Below are 12,199 nucleotides of genomic sequence, written 5' to 3' on the forward strand. Positions count from 1 at the left end.
ACTGTGGTGTGTCACTCACAACATATTCTACATGATTTTAAATAAAGTGATCTTGCATCCCAAATGGGACGTTCAGCTTGGCCTGTAGGCATTTAGCAGTCATTTAGCAGACGCTCTTATCCAGAGCGACTTACAGTAAGTACAGGAACATTCCCCCGAGGCAAGTAGGGTGAAGTGCCTGGGAATCGAACAGGCAACCTTCTGATTAATAGCCCGATTCCCTAACCGCTCAGCCATCTGACTCCCTTAATAACAATATGGCAGCAAGCACGACACAGCTGAAAAAAGAAGCAGGAACGTTAATTGACTCCAGTTTCCTCAACAGAAGTCAGTCGTTTCCTGTAGCGACAACAGCTCACACCTCAAGTTTACAGGAACAAAGGATCCACCCAAGGGAGAAGGCCTGCTATCCTGCCAGAAGATCTTATCATCAAATCGCATTGATGTTATAAAATCTATTTAAAACTGGAAATCAAACATTTCAAAGAAAGCGATCTTTAACAGTTTGTTGTTGATATAAACTCTTAAGTAGGCAAGATTTAAAGTCACATTGGCTGGTTTAGGTGGGGTCATGGGGGCTCCAACCCTAAACAATAATAATCAAATAACTTGGAATTGCCAAGACTCTACATGTCTCCTTGTAGTTTCCAATAATACTACATCAACAAAGTTAGTGATCTGTGAAATTAAATTCCTTCCATTGTTCTCTCCTACAGTAGAAGCTGGAGTTCTGACCGCCAGCTTGTCTGACGATTCACTTACGGGAAGACCTCACTTTTTTCTAGGTTCTAAAAGTGTGATAGTTATGATTTTTTAATTTAATGTGATTATATATATATATAACTTTATTTTGCAGACTCAAGGTCCAGATAGAAAAGTACACATAACATATTACAAGAGGGGTACACACAAACATAAATACATACAGACATACTGACTACCACATATTACATAAAGGGAACGTACAAAACATACATACATACATACATACATACATACATACATACATATAGCTCATACATATGCACAATTAAAACAGGTATAGATGCATGTTCCACTGTTTCCAGAGTTGGGAGGTATATCTGGTATCACTAAGTGCAGGGTTGGTTAAGGCCACTTCCAAGCAATCATGAGCATCAGCTGTACATATACAGTGGTCTAGCCAACATGTTGTATGCCGTGCTTCACTGATGTATGTGTAACTGTCTACTGGTAACAGCATTTTAGTTGAGAGAATTAACTTACTGTTTATACAGAATTGGTTAAGGTGTTCGGCAAATAGAGTTAACATCTGACATATCAGCATTCATATCACCCATCACAAAAATGCAAGTCGTTTTACTCTCTTTAATGAATGAGCTGATAAATGCTAGCCTATTAAGATATTCATTTTCATTTTGGTAGCATTCATATGGCGTGTAAACATTTAAAATAATAAAGACATTTTTATCATGTACAACTTTAATTGATTAATTGTACTAAGCTGCCAAATAAACCGAACATGTCCACAAAAAATCACATAGCCTATGTGAAATCTAAAACAAAATGTGTTTAAACAAAACGTTTTCAATAACTTTGTGTTAATCTAATACTTTTATTTACATGAAGGCTAGCCTCCATTAAAATGTAGGCTAACGGAGTTTAAAATACGAGTATCCACTGCAACTTTTCAAAGCACGTGTTTTACATCACTTAGTCTACGCACTTTTTCTGACCAATCAAATCATGACTTCCTTTTCCCTCTGTAAGGTTTACTCGTTTTGATACTTCGTGCAACACTCAATGGGCGGATCAATGGTTTTTGTGATATCCCATAGGTTGAAAAGCAAACAAGCACCACCCTAGGTTCAGCGGGAATATTAAACGTACGTGCTGTGATGGACGGGCGCGAAACAACACTATTTACAATTTCTGTCTAGGTTGCAAGTCGAATCTTTTTTATTTCTATCCAGCTGGCGTACTTAACACACTATGGAAATAATTTTGCTTCGCTGCGAATGTTAAACAAACGTTTCCCTGCTGGTGGTTAAACTATTTAAGATAAAGTGGTAGCCTGCAAGTAAATTGATGTAACGCTACCTTGTACTACAACTAGTAGTAGTATGATATGAAGCTTGATTCAGCTGTGTTACTAGCTAGCTGGTTTTAACGTTTGTGTTGACTTAGCTTGGTAGCTAGCGTTACATATGTGTAGACTGTTTAGCCACTACACAGGGGTTTAGCTTGCTAGGTGTCGTGGAATGCTAACTAGCTGTTCATGCTGGAAGTTGTGACGCCGCCTGGTTTCCAGACAGCGCTCCAGTAGCACGGAGCAGCCACTGTAGCTAGCTGCCACAATGTCGCAAGCCAGTCTGTTGGAAGACGTCCTTCAGTGGAGTCAAGACACATGTCGAAAAGAGCTGAAATCTGTCCTTCCCAAACTCATGATATCCTTTCACGACTCTTAGTATTTTGTTTCTCAGTTTCAATTACTAGTGTGGCACAAATGTGGCTTGTGCTATTACAATTCCAATGCTCAGTTTTGTTGATCTTTAACTGGACGTACTCCATGAATCATAGCTTCGAGAGCTGGGAGGAGCATATCCGTAAGTGTCATCTTAAAATTACAACATAATTTGTTCAATCATCACTCAAACTTAACTAAACACATAATTGATATTAATTGACTGCATATTGATTGAAACTGTCATCAGGCCTTCGAATCAGAATAATGTAATTTCAAAGGTTATTATTGGACAAGCCATAAATAAATTTGGATATGGCCACCCACTAGTGCTGTCATAGAAACATATAAGATTTTTGACAAGATTTCAAATGAAGTTTTTCTGTCTCCAGGTGTGCTAAAAATCATCACAGACATGTTCCTGCCTCACATTGACCTCTCAGAGCTGGAGGACGAATGCTTCTCAAAGCTCTTACCAAAGGTGTGTCACGATTTCTGTGAAATAGGGATGACGTTCGTTTCATTTCATCGGGGGTCAGATGGCTGAGTGGTTAGGGAATCGGGCTATTAATCACAAGGTTGTTGGTTTGATTCCCGGCCATGCCAAATGACGTTGTGTCCTTGGGCAAGGCACTTCACCCTACTTGCCTCGGGGGGAATGTCCCTGTACTTACTGTAAGTTGCTCTGGATAAGAGCGTCTGCTAAATGACTAAATGTAAATGTAATTTGAGCCTACGCTTTGAGTGCTTGTGTGTTTTCAGGGCTGTGTGTGTTCGCGTGTTCACGTGTTGAAATGTCCGCAGGTGGTCAAGGTGTTTGACGGGCTGATGGAAGAGATCGCCAACCAAGTTGGAGGGCTGTCCAGCCAGAACACGGGACTCCAGCTGCTTCTAAGGAACGCTCTACAGGTGCGCTTCGGATGACATGTCCACTCACGCCGACGACCCACACGACAGACGTCGTGGAGCGTAAACCTGCCGTCCTTTTTCAGGAGACCGTGCAGGTGCTGGGGGTGCTCTCGGCGTGCGTGCGCCACGTGTGCTCATCGGCGGAGGCGCCGGCCCTGAATGCCATCCGCTCCTTACCCTTCTGCGTCCTCAAAGTCCTAACGGACACCTTCCAGCACTGTAAGGTAAATAACCTAGGGAGTCAGGTGGCTGAGCGGTGAGGGAGTCGGACTAGTAATCCGAAGGTTGCCAGTTCGATTCCTGGTCATGCCAACTGATGTTGTGTCCTTGGGCAAGGCACTTCACCCTACTTGCCTCGGGGGAATGTCCCTGTACTTACTGTAAGTCGCTCTGGATAAGAGCGTCTGCTAAATGACTAAATGTAAACCTCTTAATTTAGTTTTTAAAAGGGCTTGAGAGGACATGATGGGTGTCTGGATAGTGGATCTGGGTTTGGGAAGGGCCTGAGAGGACGTGATGGGTGTCTGGATAGTGGATCTGGGTTTGGGGAGGGCCTCAGAGGACGTGATGGGTGTCTGGATAGTGGATCTGGGTTTGGGAAGGGCCTGAGAGGACGTGATGGGTGTCTGGATAGTGGATCTGGGTTTGGGAAGGGCCTGAGAGGACGTGATGGGTGTCTGGATAGTGGATCTGGGTTTGGGAGGGAACGTGCTACAGCGTGCAGTGAGAGGTGTGTGCTGTGCCGTGGGTGAGAGGCTGGGCTGGCTGAGAGGCTGAGAGGCTGGGCTGGCTGAGAGGCTGGGCTGGCTGAGAGGCTGGGCTGGCTGAGAGGCTGAGAGGCTGGGCTGGCTGAGAGGCTGGGCTGGCTGAGAGGCTGGGCTGGCTGAGAGGCTGGGCTGGCTGAGAGGCTGGGCTGGCTGAGAGGCTGGGCTGGCGGAGGCTGAGTGTCCTGTGTTCCCCTCGTCTCCAGGACAGTGAGGTTGTGTACTGTGGCCGTCTGTCCCTGGTGGCTGACCTGCTGCAGGCCTTGTTCAAGGAGGCCTACTCCCTCCAGAAGGGCTTGATGGAGCTGCTGGACAGAGTCTCCGTGGAGACCAGTGCCTCCGAGGAGGTCTCCGACATTGTGACAGGTGGGTGAAGAGGGTTTCTGTGGCATTCTGGGAGTTTTCAAGATGTGACGTTTTGTTATTGGATTGTAACCTTTCCATTTGTTTTTATTTTTTATCAGTGATTCACAATCTGATGGACATATGCTCGGTGATCTCTAACCTGGACATAGCCCTACATGCCAACACGTGGAAATGCATCATCAAGTAAGCAGGCGTCAACACACACACCAAACTCGTTGTTTTGCTCGGCCCCCTCTCCTCCGCGTGCTCGTCCTCAGCTGACCTCTGCCCGTTCTCCCGGGGGCAGACAGAGTGTGAAGCACCAGTCCCTGGTGGAGGATCGTCTTCGTCATGGAGACATCAGCTCCAGGCTGTGTGACGACCTCCAGGTCTCCCTCCACAGCTGCCTGGAGCTGGGAGAGCAGATCCGACAGGCTGGCCCACAGGTACAGGAGAGGGGCAGTGTAGATCAGTGGTTCCCAACCCTGGTCCTCAGGGCACCCCTGTCCTGCTTGTTGTAGATGTTTCCCTGCTCCAACACACCTGAATCAAATGAATGGTCTTAAGCAGGCTTCTGCAGAGCTGGGTAACGACCCATTCACTTGGAGCAGGGAAACATCTACAACAAGCAGGACAGGGGTGCCCTGAGGACCAGGGTTGGGAACCAATGGTGTAGATAGTCAGCACTCAGGGTTATAGTTCATAGATTTAATGCCCTTCTGTTGGGTAAATAAATACATAACATGCGAGGAGTTATACCCACACACAGAGGCAACACACTGTGTGTGGAGTACAGTGTGTCATGACATTTCAGGACAACATTCACAAAGTATGATTTTATAGATAAGGAAGTGGGGGGCAAGGTCAAAGGTCGTTTGATAGACGAGGACAGCTTCCTTGTTTTGTTTTCTTCAAAGGTGACCTCTCAAAGCCCAGAATACAAGCTGTTCCAGAAAAACACCAAAATGTGCAGATTCTTCGCCAACACTTTAATTCACTACATAAAGGTACTAAAGTCTGCCTTTCTAATATTCATGAATATTTCTCATCTTTAACATGGTTACTTTTATGAACTCACATTTTACTTGTCTGTCAAAAACAGGAATTCAAATCCTTTCTGACAAAGTTCTGTGGCCAGTTTCATCAGCTCTACCTCAGTGTCCTTAGGTAACATTTTCTTCTCTCGGAATCATAAGTCACACGACAAACGACAACTGTAATAACGAATAAAGCCATTCTACTCTGCCCCCCCCCCCCCCACCAGTAAGTTCCCCCCCAGCCTGTGTGCCCCTGCGCTGCCCCCCCCCCTCTCCGAGGAGCTGGCCGTGGCGGTCGTGGTCCCCATGGACGCCCTGCTCCTCCAGCTGCTGCCTATCAGGGGTTACGCTGAGGCGGTGCTCCAGCCTGACCAGCGTGAGTCAGAGGTCAGAGGTCACATCCTCCGTGGGGTCGCCGGCAGCGGGCCCTGTCCTGCTGCGGGGGGGGGGGTGCATCATGCCCTCTCCAAGCTAGGCTGGCGCTGGGTTACATAATCTCTGTCACGCTCACACACACACACACACACACACAGGCCCACACGCACACACACACAGCCAAAGCAGGATCCATATTGTTGCCCTTTTCATTGTGGAGTCAGAGGTCAGTTTGGAACACAAAGGTTTAGTTTTAACGATGACACTGTGGCCGGGGACTCTGAACCTTAGCAGTGTGGTTGTGGTTTTACTGTGATTTATGGACAATAATATTTAGTGAATGTTGAGGAATATCCGCTATCGTAAGCATTTCAATGACTGCCAAGGACAACATTAATAGCCTGTAACTCGTGTGTGTGTATGGGCGTGTGTGTGTGTATGGGCCTGGGCTTGTGTGTGTGTATGGGCCTGGGCGTGTGTGTGTGTATGGGCCTGTGTGTGTAGAGCTGACAGCTGAGGCTGAGCTTCCTCAGTGTGTTCTCCTGGTGAACGTGCTGAGCCACCTGCCCTCCCAGCCAGAGGAGGCGCTGCAGCTCTGGTACAGCGGCAGCGAGTTCCCAGAGGACACTCCCAGGTAACACACACAGAACACACACACTCAGAACACACACACACACACACACTCAGAACACACAGCTTTATTTATTTGCTGCTACGTTACCACTAACGATGTACCTTGTAATTCTATGGACGTCCAAACATAAAGCAACATGTGTGGTCCCCCCCCCCCAGACTCCCCCTCTTCCTGGCAGTCTTTCAGAGCTTCCAGCGTTGCAGTACGGAGCGGAGGGTGCCGGTGCTGTTGCCGGGGGTGATGCTGAAGGGTCAGGCCCAGGGCAGGGTCAGCCTTCACCAGCACGTGTGTGTTCACCTGTGTGCCTGTGTGGCCGCCCTGCCCCCAGCACACTTCCCCCTCCTGGTATGACCACGGAGGCAGAGAGGCTAACCCTAACCTCAGAGGCCAAGAGACCTGACACAGAAAGAAAGACATTTATTTAGTGGGGGTCAGATGGCTGAGCGGTTAGGGAGTCGGGCTATTAATCAGAAGGTTGTTGGTTCGATTCCCGGCCGTGCCAAATGATGTTGTGTCCTTGGGCAAGGCACTTCACCCTACTTGCCTCGGGGGGGAATGTCCCTGTACTTACTGTAAGAAGCTCTGCTAAATGCTAAATGACTAAATGTTTAGTTGGGACTTCATCTGAATCCCTTTCGCACGAGAACCTAATTGAGGAACAAAACAAGGTTATTGTTTCGCAGGGGAAATAATTTCCTCCTGCTCTGGTGGTAATAATGTTGTTGGGTGTGTGTGTGTGTAAAGGATGTCGGCCATTATGGACCTACAGCCTTTCTTTGTCAGTTTCTCTTTCATTTTTCAAACTTTCACTCTGTTTCCTGTAAATCATGCTTCATTTCCACCCCCCCACCCCCCGTCCCCCCCACCCCTCCTCCCCAGGAGCGCTGTCTCCTAGCGACAGTACTGCAGACAGACACCCAGACAGCCCTCCTGGCTGTGGATGTGTGGTGCTTCTTGGCCCGGTGAGTTCCGCCCCCCCCCCCCCCCCTTCCCTCCTGCGGCCTTCCTGTGTTCCTGTAAATGAGACCTGGGTGACTGGAAGAGGGATTCAGGGAGCATGCACTGCCTTGAGGGAGTGAAGCTATGCAGCAGTCTGTCGTAAACAGGTCCGCACACCCTGCGTTGTGGGCCGCCAGAGTGCTGGGAGAAAGGCCTCCTGGGTATTGTAGTGTTCCGGCGCGCTGACCCAGTTCTCTGTTCAGGTATGGGACCGCAGAGATGTGTCTGCACCATGTGCTGCTCCTGGCTGACCTGGTGAGTCATCTCCACCGGGGTCACGACCTCTCCTCCCCCCCCCCCCCCCGTCTGTGACCTTGTTTCCTGTCTGCACACTGGGGGGGGTAGGAGGAGTTTAACTCCGGGGAGGGGGAGGAGGGAGAGCTAAGGGGTTCAGAGACACCCCGACTGAGGTGACAATTGGTGTTGTTGGACGTGGAGGGAACGGGACACCTGTCCCCTAACCTGGCCGCCCCCTGCCCCCCCAGGTGAAGCTGTGTCCAGGGGAGGGGCACCACATGGCCCACCTGGGCCTGCTGCTCAGACGCATGGTGTTCCTCATGACGGCCAGCCATCAGGTCAGCTCTCACACACACTCCTGCGCGTGTGTGTGTGTGTGTGTGTGTGCACGCACTGACGTGCTGAAATTGTGGGCACGTTATCATGTGCCCACAATTCCACACATTCCACACATTCCACACATTCCACACATTCATCATATCCCTGATGAATGTATGTGTGTGAATGTATGTTTTATCAGGTATTGGATGTGCAGTATTGTGTGTGTGTGTGTGTGTGTGTTTTATCAGGTATTGGATGTGCAGTATTGTGTGTGTGTGTGTGTGTGTGTGTTTTATCAGGTATTGGATGTGCAGTATTGTGTGTGTGTGTGTTTTATCAGGTATTGGATGTGCAGTATTGTGTGTGTGTGTGTTTTATCAGGTATTGGATGTGCAGTATTGTGTGTGTGTGTGTGTGTGTGTTTTATCAGGTATTGGATGTGCAGTATTGTGTGTGTGTGTGTGTGTGTGTGTGTGTGTGTGTTTTATCAGGATGTGCATCTCCGTGTGTTTTAGTTAGAGCTGGTGCAGCGGCACCCAGCCTCCTGTCCTGAGAACCAGCCGGTCTGGAGACACGTCCTGCTCCGAGCCCTCTCCCCGGAGGCCCGTCAGAGGGCCGAGGAGGGCCTGCTGGCCCTGGTCCTCTCCGCCCTGGCAGGCTGGCAGCAGGGGGGCCACAGGCTGGCCGAGCTGGGCACCGTGGTGAGCAGAGACTGGGTCAGGGTCAGCCTCCTGTGGTCGTGGAAGACCGGAGGAATAGCTTGTGCTCGTGAAGGGCAAGGCTACTGTGTTGTTCCAGTCGTGCTAGGTGGATAGGTGTTGACCGTGCGTGAGGCGAGATGATGATTGGGAAGCGGTTTGAGCTTGTTTACGACAGTGGGGATGGTTTGGGAGAGAGTAAAGGCCAGTGTGGGGAGTTCAGCCTTCCCGGATGTGCTGTTCATCTCGTCTAAAGCTGTGAAAACAAAAGCAGGGCACAGCGCGTGACCTTCCTCCTGTCTGCAGAACGAGGCGCTGCCGGCCCTGCTGGCCCTGGTGCGCTGCGACTCTGCAGGGGCAGAGAGCGTGTCGTCTGCCCTGACCGTGGTCACGCAGCTCTGGGCTCGGATGTGTCCCAGTCAGGTGAGAGGCAGCCACACACACACACACACACATACACACACTCACACAGCTAATCCTCCAAAGCCCTCAGGTGCATCTCCACCCAGTCATCCAGCGCACGCTGCGACTGCTCCTCTCGACGTCGGCCATCTTGGTAAAGAACATCGACCCCCAGGTCGTCTGCCAGGTACATCGCTCGCTATTAAGACAGATCAAACACTCAAAACTCTCATCTCCGCACCGCTGTGTCTCTCCTCTGTTTGACCCTGTAATGAGAGCGTGTGTGTGTCCAGGCTCTCGGGTGTGTCGGGGCGCTCGTGTCTCAGACGTGTCCAGACGACGTGGCCCTGGCTGCTCTGGACTTCCTGGCCTCCCTTGGGATGGTGTTCTTCCCCACGGATGTCCAGGTGACCCCCCCCCCCACCCCCCAGATTCAGGTCTCATGTAGAAGTGACCTCCGAGATCGATCGCCTCTGGGAAATGTGCACTGTGTGTTCCATTCAGCTAAACCAGGGAGTCAGATGGCTGAGTGGTTAGGGAATCGGGCTAGTAATCTGAAGGTTGCCAGTTCGATTCCCGGCTGTGCCAAATGACGTTGTGTCCTTGGGCAAGGCACTTCACCCTACTTGCCTCGGGGAGAATGTCCCTGTACTTACTGTAAGTCGCTCTGGATAAGAGCGTCTGCTAAATGACTAAATGTAAATGTATATCGTTGTTGTGTGTGTGTGTGTATGTGTGTGTGTGTGTGTGTGTGGGGGGGGGGACCCAGAGCCAGGTGTTGCCCAGGCTGAGTGGCGTGTTTGGGGCTCTGCTTGCTGAGGGCTCCTGGCTGCTCCAGCACCATGCCCTGGAGGCATTCGCTCACTTCGCAGAGGTAGGACACTTCCCAACAGCCCAACTGCTTTATGGACACAAACATTTACATTTACATTACATGTAGTCATCTTATCCAGAGCGACTTACAGTAAGTACAGGGACATTCCCCCGAGACAAGTAGGGTGAAGTGCCTTGCCCAAGGACACAACGTCAGTTGGCATGACCGGGAATCGAACTGGCAACCTTCGGATTACTAGCCCGATTCCCTCACCGCTCTGCCACCTGACTCCCAAACATAACGATATATAAAAGCGTCATGCTATTAGAATATACAGTCGTATTTATTTATGACATTTATAGTTTACTCTGTAAACTCCTACCTGTGGAACATAATCTATTGAATAATATGACAATCCATGACTGGCCTTGTTTTCATGTGTTTCAGATAACCAACCACGAGGACGTGATCTCCCAGAGCCTCAACACTGAGGAGACCAAAACCAAAGTGGTGAATTTCCTCAGCAAGGTAACCAAGCGACGCCAGCATCGCCACGCTGGCCGTATCCAGGGCCCCACCCTAACGACGACAGACGCGAGCCGTATCGTGTTCCTTTAATCACGCTTCTCTCCTCCAGACCATTACCACAGAGGAAGCGGGGGAAACACGCCTGTGGAGGCTGAGAGGCGAGGCTGCTGCTGTGGAGCAGCACAGACAGAGGCTGGAGAGGCTGGACAGCCCTGAGGAGGTCGCCGCGGAGACGTCGCCCGCAGCCCCTGACGACAGGATCGCCACTGACGACAGGATCGCCCCTGACTCACAGGTGACCCACGCTGGGGGAAACACACACCGTCACAGCAGCACCAAGACCGTCTCGGTGTTGGGAATGTGTGACGGAGACAGGCGTTTGTGGTTTTTTTTTTGTTCCATCAGCCGTGCCCCAAGAGAGCCCGCCTGGAGCCCAGCGCAGAGCAGGAGTACGAGCGCCACGTCCAGGGAGCGGAGAGCTCCCTGAGGGCCCTGCTGGCGCTGGCCCACGGGGGTGACGGCACCTCCGTCTCCATCCTCCCTCCGCCCTGGCTCTCTCACAGACTACAGGAACTGCAGACGCTGATAACTCGAATCAGTATGATTCACACCCCTGACAGCTAGCAGGCCGCCTGTTTTTACAGCCCTCAATCTACTGTTTGTCCTCTTTTTATAGATTATAAAAGCAGTTGTACAGTTGTGATAAACTTGACCGTATCTATTTGTTTTCCTTTGTCCTTGCCGTTTGGAATCCGTGTTTACACAGAAGCGTGTTTGTCAACCCTGACTGCCGATTGTTTTGTAAACTTGACTTTGGTTTATATAAGACTGTTCTAGTTTTTTTTTTTTGAGCAATAAAAGTTTTTTGGGGGTGGGGTAATATTGGCAGAAATGTTAGCCAGTTGGTTCATTTACAAACACATTCGCTCACCCCACCTTGCATTCATTTCTAGGTTGGATGTTAGGGGTGGGTATAGTCCAAGACTAGTGTTCTAGGCTCTCACGCATCAAACTCTTGTTACACACACACACACACACTCCTTCTCACGCTCACACACACATACCCTGTTTCTCACACACACTAATGAAGTGGTTCTCAACCCTGGTCCTCAGGGAACCCCTGTCCTGCATGTTCTAGATGTTTCCCTGCTTCAACACACCTGAGTCAAATGAATGGTCGTTACCAGGCTTCTGCAGAGTTAGATAACGACCCATTCATTTGAATCAGGTGTGTTGAAGCAGGGAAACATCTATAACATGCAGGACAGAAGTTCCCTGAAGACCAGGGTTGAAAACCACTGCACTAATGAGTTGGGTTTTACTAGGAAAAACCTGACCACTGTCAAATAAAACATGAAGCAAATTCATATTTAAAGTAAAGTGCTTTTAACATAACATTTCTACTCCATCTGGGGCAGATAAAGACGGGGACTTGATCCCAGGCCCTGTAGTGAATCTCAGTTTTCATGACGCACATGCTTAACCATTCAGCCACTGAGGCCCCATCACAACCTGAACAACATTGATCTCTTTCATCCCTTAAAAGGGGGCTTTTTTAAAGACAAACGTGAATTTTCCAGGTAGGGGGAAGTGGGGCCCCGGTGGCCTAGTGGATAAGAATGTGGGTCACAAAGCCACCTGGCAGCCCAGCATCGAATCCCAGCTCAGGCAGGGCCCACCATGCAAGCACCCA

At 49.7% G+C, this 12,199-nt stretch overlaps 1 protein-coding gene across 1 annotated transcript; it reads left to right on the forward strand.

The window, feature by feature from the left end:
- The first annotated feature begins 1,867 nt into the window (after positions 1-1,867).
- Positions 1,868-11,409, forward strand: firrm (fignl1 interacting regulator of recombination and mitosis). Its single transcript, XM_062452860.1, has 24 exons — positions 1,868-2,425; positions 2,545-2,585; positions 2,836-2,924; positions 3,248-3,352; positions 3,436-3,576; positions 4,323-4,482; positions 4,581-4,665; positions 4,769-4,907; positions 5,379-5,468; positions 5,564-5,628; positions 5,726-5,874; positions 6,378-6,507; positions 6,666-6,852; positions 7,387-7,469; positions 7,710-7,761; positions 7,992-8,081; positions 8,580-8,765; positions 9,069-9,185; positions 9,256-9,351; positions 9,458-9,571; positions 9,934-10,038; positions 10,426-10,506; positions 10,616-10,801; positions 10,912-11,409. The coding sequence occupies exons 1-24, from the start codon at positions 2,337-2,339 to the stop codon at positions 11,128-11,130; spliced, it is 2,799 nt and encodes a 932-aa protein (XP_062308844.1). The 5' UTR covers positions 1,868-2,336; the 3' UTR covers positions 11,131-11,409.
- The last annotated feature ends 790 nt before the right edge of the window (positions 11,410-12,199 follow it).

The sequence above is a fragment of the Osmerus eperlanus genome, chromosome 26 (assembly GCF_963692335.1).
Source record: "Osmerus eperlanus chromosome 26, fOsmEpe2.1, whole genome shotgun sequence".
Lineage (NCBI taxonomy): Eukaryota > Metazoa > Chordata > Actinopteri > Osmeriformes > Osmeridae > Osmerus > Osmerus eperlanus.

Bases quoted from the DNA above. Each gene is read 5' to 3' on its own strand.
- firrm (XM_062452860.1), top strand. From the start codon at position 2,337: ATGTCGCAAGCCAGTCTGTTGGAAGACGTCCTTCAGTGGAGTCAAGAC. The intron at 2,586-2,835 runs GTAAGTGTCATC...TTCTGTCTCCAG, and splicing joins GAGCTGGGAGGAGCATATCC to GTGTGCTAAAAATCATCACA. The intron at 4,483-4,580 runs GTGGGTGAAGAG...ATTTTTTATCAG, and splicing joins GGTCTCCGACATTGTGACAG to TGATTCACAATCTGATGGAC.